The sequence below is a fragment of the Canis lupus genome, chromosome 7 (assembly GCF_003254725.2).
Source record: "Canis lupus dingo isolate Sandy chromosome 7, ASM325472v2, whole genome shotgun sequence".
Classification (NCBI taxonomy): domain Eukaryota; kingdom Metazoa; phylum Chordata; class Mammalia; order Carnivora; family Canidae; genus Canis; species Canis lupus.
Window position 1 is genome coordinate 2250589 of NC_064249.1, and position 12459 is coordinate 2263047.

General features: G+C 33.7%; 1 protein-coding gene across 1 annotated transcript in view; it reads left to right on the forward strand.

The window, feature by feature from the left end:
- Positions 1-12459, forward strand: part of KIF14 (kinesin family member 14) — a 54077-nt gene that overhangs the window by 26091 nt on the left and 15527 nt on the right. The window contains exons 19-23 of the mRNA XM_025458624.3: positions 1511-1637; positions 4312-4405; positions 4996-5128; positions 7342-7442; positions 11974-12068. Of these exons, the coding sequence (XP_025314409.1) occupies positions 1511-1637; positions 4312-4405; positions 4996-5128; positions 7342-7442; positions 11974-12068 (550 nt within the window). The remainder of the gene's footprint in view (positions 1-1510; positions 1638-4311; positions 4406-4995; positions 5129-7341; positions 7443-11973; positions 12069-12459) is intronic.

Below are 12459 nucleotides of genomic sequence, written 5' to 3' on the forward strand. Positions count from 1 at the left end.
ACAGCTGGATTTTTTTTTTTTTTTAAGAACTCATGGTACCCAAGAGGGAACTGACTGAATCTGGGTCTCTTGATGCGAAGGGCTTTTCCTCCTCTTTTGTTTTTGTTTTGGATCATTTTATTTGATTTTATTTATTTTTATTTTATGAGAAGGGCTCTTCTTGCCTAAAAGCTTACAACCTGGTAATGGTCACAGCTCTGCTCACACATCATCACACAAACATTTTGAAAAGGATAGAGTTTTTTATTTCCAGCTGGTTCCATTACAGTTTCCCCTTTTATGCCTCCACAACTATCCTGTGATCAGTCAGGCCAGATAATATAAATGAATGAATTAGTGCTAGGGCACAATGTGTAGAAGGAAGAAAGGCACAGCTCTTATGCTGGGTCACATCCTAATGTCAGAATGAAGCATTATCCATCTATGACAAGTGTGGTCAGCAGGCTTCTTGCCTGAGTGACTCCTCAGAGAACTCACAGTAGGACGTTCATTACCCCAGTCCTTTGAGCTCAGGCACTGAAACTTGTCATGTCAGTGAGGGTAGAGACATCTTTCAGGGGCTACCTCACATTAATTAAGGTACAAAGACTAAAGTATAAAACCAGACTGTCAGTATTTTAATATCTTCAATTACCTTTTTATCAACTTTTTTGCTATTCTTTCTCCTTATATTAGCAGTTGTTAAAGTATGGTCTTTAGACCAGCACGATCAGCATTACTGTTAGAAATGTAGTTTTAGGCCTCAGAACTCCTAAATCAGAAACTCTGGGGGTGGGGTCCCAAACTATTCTAACAAGTCTTGCATGGAATTTTTGACAAATACTAAAGTTTGAGCAGCACTGTTTTCATCTCTGCTTTGATTCCTCATATCTTAACCTCAAAGTTTTATCCTCAAATAGCAATTTTAGTTTTCTTTTTTCCAAGTTTTGTGGTGACAGGGTGGGTAGAAGAAAATATGTTTAGTAACCCCAAAGTTCTGGTACTATATTATGGTGATAATATGTAACTAGTCACTTCTGGGACACAAAGTAGCTGGTGAACCACCTGAGAGAATTTTAGAAGAAAAAACAGAGCTGTCTAAATCTTGAAACAGTAATTATTAATGGACTATTATAAGGTCTATTTGTGGCAAATAAGGTTTTTGTGGTATCTTTTAAATTTAGCTTTATTTAGTCAACAAATGTTCTTGAATGTGGGCTCTTTTGAGCAGTTTTTTCTCTTATTTTTTTTTTCCTCTAAGGATTTTTTTACTTTCTATCAGTGGGAAGAACAAGATTAATTTATGTTATCAAAAATTCCTAATAATTTTGTTATGGGGCAAATTTTATAAATTTCTTTTATAGATCACTTTTTTTAAAGGCCTTTTATGCTTAATAAAACATGTAAAATATGTATGCTTAATAAAATGTGTATTGTAAATGGGTTTTAATTACTGTGTTACCATTATCAATTATAATTTCTCTATTTGTATATTTTCATGTACGGGTCTATGTGAATGAATATTAATTAGGCTTTAGAAGACCACAGTATCCGCCATGCAAGAATTCTGGAAGCTTTAGAAACTGAGAAGCAAAAAATTGCTAAAGAAGTACAAATATTACTGCAAAATCAAAATAATAGAGAGAAAACTTTTTTAAGTGAGTATATGATGATTATAATAGCAGGTATTTTCTAAAGTTGTATATGGTATTTCATATAATTATTAAAATACTAGACTTAGTTGCCTTTGTATATTAAAAATTATTTATTCTGGATGTTTCTGACTTTTTTTGGATCTAAATAAATTTGTATGCATGATTTAAAATACTCAGTTTTTAGAATAGTTACGTAAGCAAATAGTAAACAAAATTTCAAGTGTTACTTTAATGTGTAGTATGTTTTCAAAAATGCAATCTCTTATTCTAATTTTTTAGGTCTTACATCTAGATTGAATTTAATCATTGGGTACTTCATCTTCTTTTCATTTGGATGTTATTTTTTGTGTGTACTTCTGTATTGCTATATAGAACATGGCATATTTTTAATGTCTTTTTCTCATGGAAAATTTCAAACTAACAATAAAAGTAGAGAGATTACTACAATAGACTCTTATATACTTAATCATCCAGCTTCAATCTCTAACACGTGTTCAATCTTGTTTTAGCCATACTCAGTCCTCCTGTCTCCCTAGACTGTTGTGATGCAACTCCAAGACATCATATCATTGATCTGTAAATACTTCACTATGTTATCTCTGCATTAGATAAGGACTCTCTTTTCTTTCTCTGTCACTCTGTAAGCATAACCATGATATTGTTATCAAAACTAAAAATGTTAATTTCTTACACTCATTAGATTTCTAGTCTACATTCAAATTTCCTGGATTATGTCATAAATTTTTTTATGTCTTATTTGTTTGAATCAGGTACAAACATGATCCACACATTGTGTTTGGTAGATATGCCTTATAAGTCTTATTTTATTATTATTATTTTTTAAAAAGATTTATCTATTTATTTTTTTAGAGAGAGAGGAAGAGTGCCTGTGTGAGGAGTGTGGGGTGAGGGGGGAGGGGTAGAGGAAGAGAGAGAATCTCAAGCTGACTCCAAGCAGAGCGCAGAGACTGATGTGTGGCTTGATTTCAGGACTCTGAGATCACAACCTGAGCCAAAATCAAGAGTTAGAAGCTTAACTGAGGCACCCAGGTGCTCCTAAGTCTCTTTTTTTTTTCTGTTTATTTTTCATTTTTATTAAGTAGGATTCATGCTCAAAGTGAGTCTTTAACTCACAACCCCAAGATTAAGAATCACGTGCTCTACCTACTGAGCCACCCAGGAGCCCCCATTTTTAAAAAACATTTATTTATTTATTTTAAAAAGAGAAAGCAAGCACAAGATCACGTGTGAGTGGGAGGAGGGGCAGAGGGAGAGAATCCCTGAGCAGACTCCCTGCTGAACACAGAGCCCAAAGCGGCAGATCCCATGACTCAGGAGATCACGACCTGAGTCAAAACCCAGAGTAGGATGCTTAATGGACAGAGCCACCCAGGTACCCTTTTTTAAAATCTCTTAATCTGTAAATTTGTTTTTCTTATCTCTCTCTTTCTTCTTGTAATTTGCTTATTGAAGAAACCAGGTTATTTATCCTGTAGTTTCCCACATTCTGGTTCTTGATATTGGATCTCCATGGTGTTGCTTAATGGGTTCCTCTGCCCCTATATTGCTATAAAGTGCTCATTATTTCTTCAGGCCTGTCAGATTCAGATTCAATTTTTTTTAGGAAGAATACTTGGTAGTTGTATACTTTCTCTAACTTCTATTTTTAATTAAATCTGAGACTAGTAAGGCTTGTTATATCTGTTGTGAGAGGTAAATAAATACACTTACTAATATATCTTTTTGTTCTTCTTAGAGCTTAAAAACAGGGCCTACCAATGAATACTGGATTTTTTTTTTTTTTTACCATGTGTATAATGAATTTTACCCTTTCAAAAAAAATGTTCTAGGGGCACCTGGATGGCTCAGTCACTTAAGCAACTGCCTTCGGCTCAGGTCATGATCCCAGGGTCCTGGAATCAAGTCCTGATTTGGGCTCCCTGCTCAGTGGGGAGTCTGTTTCTACCTCTCTCTTTGCCTGCCACTCTTCCTGCTTGTGCTCTCTCTCTCTCTTTGTCAAATAAAATCTTTAAAAAAAAAAAAGTTCTAATGGAATATTGGTTATAAGTTTGAGTGAGATAGAAAACATTTATGATAAAATCTTCATTTTAAATTAGGAAAATGGAATTGTGGCCTAAATTATTTCTCTTTTTTGATGTCCTAAAATATATGTTTGTTTGTTGGCTTGTTTTAATTTTCAGGCAAGATAAAAAAGGATTGTGGTGTTTTTTTTTTGTTTGTTTGTTTTAATTTTTTATTTTAATTTTTATTTTTTGGATTGTGGTTTTATATAAGTGAAGTTATAGTATGCTTTACCCGATACTTTAAACAAATCAGAAATTGAGAAAAAAATAAATTAGAAAACAATCTTTAAAGCTATTAGAAGACAAAGCACTGTCTTTGGCATTTCCTCTCTTACAAAATCCTGTATCAACTTTCTATATCACCTTCAGTTTTTTTCTGTGTCTTCACAGGTGAAAAACCTCATTTTCTATGAAGAGTATTTTATTTCAGTTTTGAGGAAAAGTTACTTAAGTATTGCCCTTAGTTTCTGAAATAAATAGCTAAAACCGTTTATTTAAAATCAATATTTTTTTTTCCAGGAGTGGTTCTGCTTAGAGATATAAGTCAGGGCTCATATATGTATTTTGAATCTTCTCTGTGTGCTTTCTACTAGTTCAGACAAATTGGAACTCCATGAAACTTTCAATGATGATTCAGGAAGCCAATGCCATCAGCAATAAATTTAAAAAATGTTATGTTTTTGGCAGGTGAGCAACTTATTATAATTAAAATAACTAATTAAATATAACTAGTTATATGTAACTAATTATAAAGTAACTCTTTGCTTTAAACTAACTGACCTTCATATGATTGATTTCTAAGTTTAGTTTCTGTAAAGACATGACATCTATATTGCCTGTCTGGGAGAGAATGGTATCAGAATTCCAGTGACAAATTCGGATTCTCCTTTCAGAGCTCACTCTGTAGTAAAAGACTTAAAGCATGAATGTACTGTGCTAAATATACTAAGTATGCATATAAAAAAAGCATATTTTATAAAGAGAATAATCTTAGACATTTTAGGAATTTACTAATCTTTTGAGTTGCAAACTTACTAGTATTACACATTTGGAAAGAAATATACCTAATTAGGATTTGATTTTTAAAATCTTTGCATAAGAAGTTATTTTTATATGGTATATGCTAGACATGATTTTTTACTGTAATAAAAATGCTTACCAATGGAAAGATTTAATCAGTGGATTTTTTTTTTATAGAAGTTATTCTAATTCAGAAAACTCTTATAAATGGGTATATATGTTTTAAGATAAGCATTTTTCTTTGGTTTTTCTTTCAGACATGATGTATCAGATAAAGGAAGTAGTTCTGACATTTGCGTTCGGGTTCGTAACCTACAACTAGGGATCTCAACTTTCTGGAGTTTGGAAAAGTTTGAATCTAAGCTTGCAGCAATGAAAGAACTTTATGAGGTTTGGAATATTATTAAAATCTCTGTAAATGTTTTGAAATAAAAAATATACAAGTAACATGTTCTTAGAGAAAATTTGGCCACTAAAGGAAAAGGTAATTTGCATTACTCAAACCAACCAGTATTAACAATTATGTATGTTTATTTTACTTTTGCCTGTAGATGGGGTTTTATTAATTTATTTTAATGTAGTTACACCTGTAATAGAGAAATTTAGTGATGAATCTGTTCACATACATTTGTAATTGTGTTTTCAGAATTTTACTTTTTAGCTTAAGGAAAGAAGAAAGTTTATAATGTTTGATTTGTTTAATGGACAAATGAAAATAAACTAAATAGTTAATCTAGAAAATAAAACAAAGGAAAGCAAATGAAGGAATGGTGAAAAATTAAAGCAATAATTGATAAATTAGAAATCAAACTGAAGCTCTGGCTCTTTAAAAAGATAAACATGTGGGGCAGCCCGGGTGGCTCAGCGGTTTAGCACCTGCCTTCAGCCCAGGGTGTGATCCTGGAGACCCCGGTTCGAGTCCCACGTCAGGCTCCCTGCATGGAGCCTGCTTCTCCCTCTGCCTGTCTCTCTCTCTCTCTCTCAGTATCTCTCATGAATAAATAAATAAAATCTTAAAAAAAAAAAAAAGGATAAACGTGATTTTTAGGAATGGGTGATGGCATTTATACAAAGATATCAAAAGCATTTAAAAATTATTTTACATGTGAAACATTATGCTAATAAATTTGATAATTTTCTAGAAAAGATTTTCTAGGAAAAGATAAATTCTGAAAGTTGACTTAATGGATGAATAACCATGCAATAAATTGAAAAATTTGTCAACAAACTAGTCTCAAGAAAAAAAAAAAAGCTAAAAAGTGCTGGTCCCAATCAGTTTTGGGGGGAAGCTCTTTTAAATTGCAGAAAACAAGAGTGCCTCGCTGGCTCCATCTGTAAAGCATGCGACTCTTGATCTCAGGATCATGAATTTAAGGCCCATGTTGGGTGTAGAGCTTACTTAAATAAAAAAGAGAACAGATAAATATAATTGTGTTTCAACTTCTGGAACATAGCAAAGGATAGAAAGTGTCACCGTTATGATGCTAGAATAACTGATTAAAATCAAACCAAATGAAAACCACAAAACCTGAAAAGATGATTCAGAAAGGAATTAAAAACCAATCTTCACACGAACATAGCTATAAAAATCCTGAATAAAATATCAATAAATCAGGGATGCCTGGATGGTGAAGTTGGTTAAGCATCCAACTCTTGTTTTTGGCTCAGATCTTGATCTCAGGCTCGTGAGATCAAGCCCCAGGTTGGGTTCTACACTCAGTGTAAGTCTGCTTAGGAGTCTCTTTCTCTGTCTCTCCCCTCCTCACTGCGCTCACTCTCTCTCTCTCTCTCTCCCCCCCCCCCCCAATAAGTACATAAATCTTAAAAAAAAAAAAAAAAAGAAAGAAAAATATCAGTGAATCAAACCCAAACATACACTCAAAGAATACTTACACCATGATCAAGTAGGGTTAATTCCAGGAACGCAAGGTATATTATTCATAACAGAAAATCCAAAAAGACTGAAAGAAACTGACAGTGTTTATCTCTAAATGATGGTTTTGTAAGTAGTTACATTTTTGTGTGTTTGTTAATACGTATTAATGATTTCCAAATTTCCTACAATGAGTGTGGATTGTAGTTAGAACAACAAAAAACCATATTGAAGTAATTTGATCATTCTTGCCTTGTCATATACATTAAAATGTGGTAGGTGAGTTACCTTCATTATTATCTAACTTCTTACTTGCAATGTTCATTGCAATATTCTTAGATTATTTTTCTATATAATTACACTATTTCTGAATCAAGCTCAATGTGTATAGTATTTTGCTAGAACTTTAATATTATTTAAATATTTAAAATTCAGATTATTAAAAAATAATAAAATAAGATAAAATTCAGATTATTATCATGATTAATATATCTGACCAGGTAATGATTGAATCTTAATGTTGTCAGATTATTCTTTTTCTTTTTCCTTTTTTTTTTTTAAAAGATTTTATTGATTCACTTGAGAGAGAGAGAGACAACTTGATCCCAGAAGCCTTGAATCATGTCCTGAGCCAAAGGCAGACATTTAACCAGCTGAATCACCCAGTTGCCCCAGTTGCCGAATATTTTTAACCCAAATTAATAGAAACCATATATTTTATTTTCCTTAGAGTAATAATAGTAACAAGAGTGAAGATGTCTTTTGTGATCCTGAAGATGAATGGGAACCTGACATTACAAATGTGCCAGTTTCTTCCTTTTCTAGAAGGAGGTAAAGACATTTTGTTACTGTTTTTTTTGTTCTCGGAATACGTATATATATCATTTCCTTATTTTAAAAGAACTATCTGTTGTCATAATGGGTATGTCTTTGCAGAGATCCCAGTAATATAAGAAAAATAGTATGTTACTGATGAAATTACAGCGCTTGAGGCATTAAATTGTTTATTAGTCAGAATAGGAACAAAATTGTCCGCATCTTACCATATAAATCTTAAAAGCGACTTAGAATAGCATAAATCTAATTTCCTATAAAAATGAATAGTGTTTATTACTTTTAAATTACTCTTTTTCAAGAAGTTGTCATATTCTATGATATTTTTTCGTAAGTTATAGAACTTGAAATGCTGTCAAGTTAGTGTGAGCACCACAGAAGAATAAATCATGGTGATAGAGAACTTCTGTATATGACAAATGCTGTTTATTAACTAAAAACCTAAAAGACTTCCATGGTGAATAGATGCTTTTCAAGGAAAAACTAGTTCTGTTTAGACCTCACACGCTTAGATAACAGAGGAGCAAAATGGTATAATAGAAAGGCCTTGGTCCTGGAACCAATTTAGCTGCTTAGTTTGGTTTTTAAACAAAGACTTCTTTTTAAATAAATATTTCTTCATTTGGTTTTGAAACAAGACTACTGTCTGCTATGTCTTGAGGATACAAAGATGAATAAAAAACACTCTGTCCTCAAAGACCAAGAATTGAAGAAACTAGAAGAACAGTTGATAAGGATCCCAAATCAGGTCAGGCAGAAGGACTGGAGAGGAAAGTCCGGTTTTATACATATTCAAGAGAAAGAATCACAAAGGACTTGGCTAGCTGTGGGGCTGAGGGTGGTAAAGGGCTCATGCAAGGATGAATCATGGTCTAACAAGGGTGACTGGCTAGAGGAAAGTGGTGTTCTCTGAGATGGAGGGTGAGATGAATTTATTTTTGGACACAATGAGTTTGAGATTCCCAGGGAGAATCCCAGGGATAGTCTACAGATTTGAGAATCTAAATCTGTATATTTAGGTCTAGAACTTGGAAGGAGGGATTTGGGAATTTTCAGGATGTAAGAGTCAGTAGCATTCATCCATGTAACAGAAGCATCATCATTATGAAAAACATTTATTGTTTGTTAAGTATTACCTCATGTATTTTTTTACACAGAACTACGTGTTAGTGTTGTCATAACCCACCTTTTACAGATGAAGAGACTGAAAAGATTTAAAGAGGTTATCACTTGTCCAAACTCACAGAGCTGATAAGGGAAGAGCTGGCACTCAAATACTAAAATCCAAGTTTGAGTGACTCCAAAGATCCTGATTTTCTTGACCTCTATGCCATATTGCCTCTCTTTTGCATATGAAAGAACAGAATAGAATCTTTCTGTTTTTTTTTTTTTTTACTTCATTACCTTTAGCTGAAGCTCAGAATCCATTTGGGTTTGCAGACCTTTTCATGCCTTTCTTGTTTTTGACTGTGCTAATTTTAAACTCATTTATAAAATTTCAAAGAGATGGAACTACTTTAGAGCAACTCTTCCTCCTGTTGTTTTTGTTCTATTTGCTACATGGTAACTGCTAAGCTACAGTAAGAAATAGCCAAGACATAATAAGCTGAAAGAAATACAAAGCATGTCCTTTAAACAGATTCTGAGTTCCTTGAGTGTAGGATACATATCTGTATCCCCTACAATATACTATAATAAAAAAGTCCACAGGCTCATGTCAGAGTCCTAGGTTCAACTTTTTTTCATTAAATTTTTAATTTTAATTACAGTATAGTTAGCATATGGTATTATATTAGTTTCAGGTGTATAACAGAGTGATTTAAGCTGAGTCTGACCATAGGCAAGTGACATTACATCTTTAGGCTTCAGTTTTCTTATCTGTTAAGATGGAGACAATGATACATATCTATTCTACAGAGCCTATCTCTAAGTTTAAGTGAGGTCATAAAAACAATTGCTTCTCCTGCTACTATGACCACCATGGGACTGATGATGTTGTTGTGAAGTAGTTATTAAGAATCAGAAATAAAGTATGTAGAACTCTCACTGCAGTGTGTTGAATAAATGGCAGCTCTTATTATTGAGTGCTTGTATGTATTAAGACTAAATCTTGGAATACAGAGACTATCTGATTTCTGATTTAATACCAATAAACAGAGATCTTCAGGTGATTCATCTTGAGAACTTCAGAACAGAGCTGGGTTCTCCAAAATGAGCTAAAGATGGTCCCTGGGGGAAACTGGGCAGAAGGGTTTGGGGTACTTAAGCTAACCTGGAGTAACATAGCCTTCCAAAAATTCAGACCAGAACTACAAATTCATTAGAGGGTGATTTATAAATCCCTTTAGAATTTATAATTACTGGTTTCTTATTATATTTTATTATAAACAGATATAAACTTGGTGTACTTAGAATTGTGATCACACAGTATGAACACTAATAATTAATGAACATTAGTGAGAGATGGGATGGGTGAAATAGGTGAAGGAGATTAAGAGTATACTTACTGTGATGAGCACTGAGTAATGTATAGAATTATTGAATCACTGTGTTGTACACCCGAAACTAATATAACACTATGTTAATTATACTTGCATTTTAAAAATTAATTTTAAATAAATAACAAACATTAAAATTTTAGCTTATTGAAAGGTGGTAATTTACATCTTGTTTTCTGCCCACTTCTAGATTAATAATTAGGGAACCAACAGAAGTTTAAATTGTTACCAAAAATTAAAACTTCTTTTAATATTTTTCAAGATTTTGAAATTAGGTGTTTTCACTTGGTAGAGATGTTTTTTGAGAACTTCTATAATTTAAAAGTATCATATTTTTTTTTAAATAAATTGCTCTTGGTCAGAGACCTTGTGTATGAAGTTTCAGCCTTGTAAGAATGTTTATGACAGAATTGCAAACTTTGAGAATGCCTGCAGGTAATGGAAACACTGACAGATTCTTAATTATGGAACTGCTACTGGGCAACAATATGCCAAAGCTGCTCTGCTGATAAAATAGACTGGTTTGGCTGCCTATAAATTTTGATACATACTTTGGGCAGTTAAAAGTAGAATTTCCCCTGAGGTTAAGTAAAAATTTTTGGAAAGGAATGTGACAAGCATTTTATTTAACATTGTTTAACTATGATAGTGTTAAAAGAATAAGTTTTCCTAGTTTAGACTTACTGTAATAGTAACTTACTGTAGTAATAACTTTCCTTTCATTCCTAAGTGCAAAAACTGTTACCTTTGAGAACTGATATTTCTTCCTCCTATTACCAGTCATATTGAGAGTTGATATTTCCTCTCCCTATGATCATATTTTTGCTTTTCTTGTAGGAACTCATGGGGAAAAATATATTTGAAACATTTAGATGGCTGCAGATAGGACACATTTCTGTTTAACAATCTTTTCAATGAATAGTATTTTCCTTTGAGTGGCCTTTGGTAGTAGAGAGTTCTGTGAGGAAGAAGACCTCAAAGGACCCCCTTGATTTAGATCCAGGTCACAGCTCGAGTAGCTTCATTGATATAATGAGGGCTGGAATTGGAGTTTAGAAAATTGACAGATGAATGGCGATCTGGAAGTAAGCTGCTTTTTCCAGTAGCATTTAGAAAAAAAGAGTAACAGCTAGACAACCTGTCACACTCAAGGCAGAGATTTGAGTGGTTTTACAGGCTGAGGGAAAAGAGGCAGCCAAAGGAGCGATTGAAGATAGAGTCATTTCCTCCGTTTGTTACTGCTACACTTCACAGGGATTGTGCTTTCACACTGTGCAGCAAGTACTTACTTGAATATTTATTTACCTACACCATTCCCATGTTTAGAATCCTTCTCAGGATATTCTCAGGATAAAATCCAAGCTTCCTTAATTGGCATCCATGGTCAGCCCCAGGCTGGTGCCTGTACATCTCCCAGCCTCCCCACTCACTCCTTTCTCACGTCCTAGGCTACAGGCCTTCTGGAGCTTGCTCGAGTCGTGCCTGTGCAGCTTTTCTTTTATCACCAGGGCTTCCCACTCTCCCCTCCTTCCCAAACCTGCCTCCCCATTTGGCTAGGTCCTGTGCATCCTTCAGTGGCAGTGTTCGGGGGCCCCTCCCAACCCCTTGGGCCAGCTCAAGTTCTTCTCCAGTGGAGCATGCGCTGCCCTCATGACACATCACTTTATTGTCATTATTGTCTCTTTTGTATTCTCTATTGTAGTTATTCTGTCTTTGCCTATGGACCTTAAGTTCAATTAGCCCAGAAACCATGCTTCTGGTGTTTAATCACAGTATCTAGAGCCTGTAAATAGTAGTACTCTACAAATATGTATTCCATTTAATTAATTAACTATATGCTTAGAACAATACATATAGATAGTAAAGTTCTTGCTCAGGAAACCAATTGAATTTAGCAATTTCTTGATGAAAATGTTTCCATTGAAAACACATACCTGCATACCAGTTTTCTCTAGAGAATTAAGGATACTCTTAATACTATTATTCCATGTGGTATATAACCACTAATCTTACAGTTTTTCTTTTTTTAGGAGCCGGAGCTTGATGAAGAATAGAAGAATTTCTGGTTGTTTATATGACATACAAGCCCACCCAATTCAGAGTTTGCATTCTTCCCATTCATCAGGTTATTTTTTTTCATCAAATTTTCTTGTATACTGAGAAAAGCACCAAGTCCTAGGTCAATGGCTACCTTGTTTCATGTTCTTATGCAAATCGTTTCATCTTCTACTAGTTTCCATTTTCTTTATAAAATAAAGGGAGTGGACTGGGTGGCCCTTTCCATGCCTAAAATTCTGTGCTATGTGATTTATTTTGAAGCCTTTTAGTAGAGTGGCTAATTCAAATGTGGAAGAAAAAGTTATAGGAATTTTTCCAGTGAATAATTATTTTATGTAAATATGGATTACAACATTAATTTTCTTACAGAAGGGAGATACACTGTAAATTTGCATGTGTAGCTAGCTCTTTGTAATAATTTAAATGACTACCAGGTAGCAGTGGATCCTACACAGCAG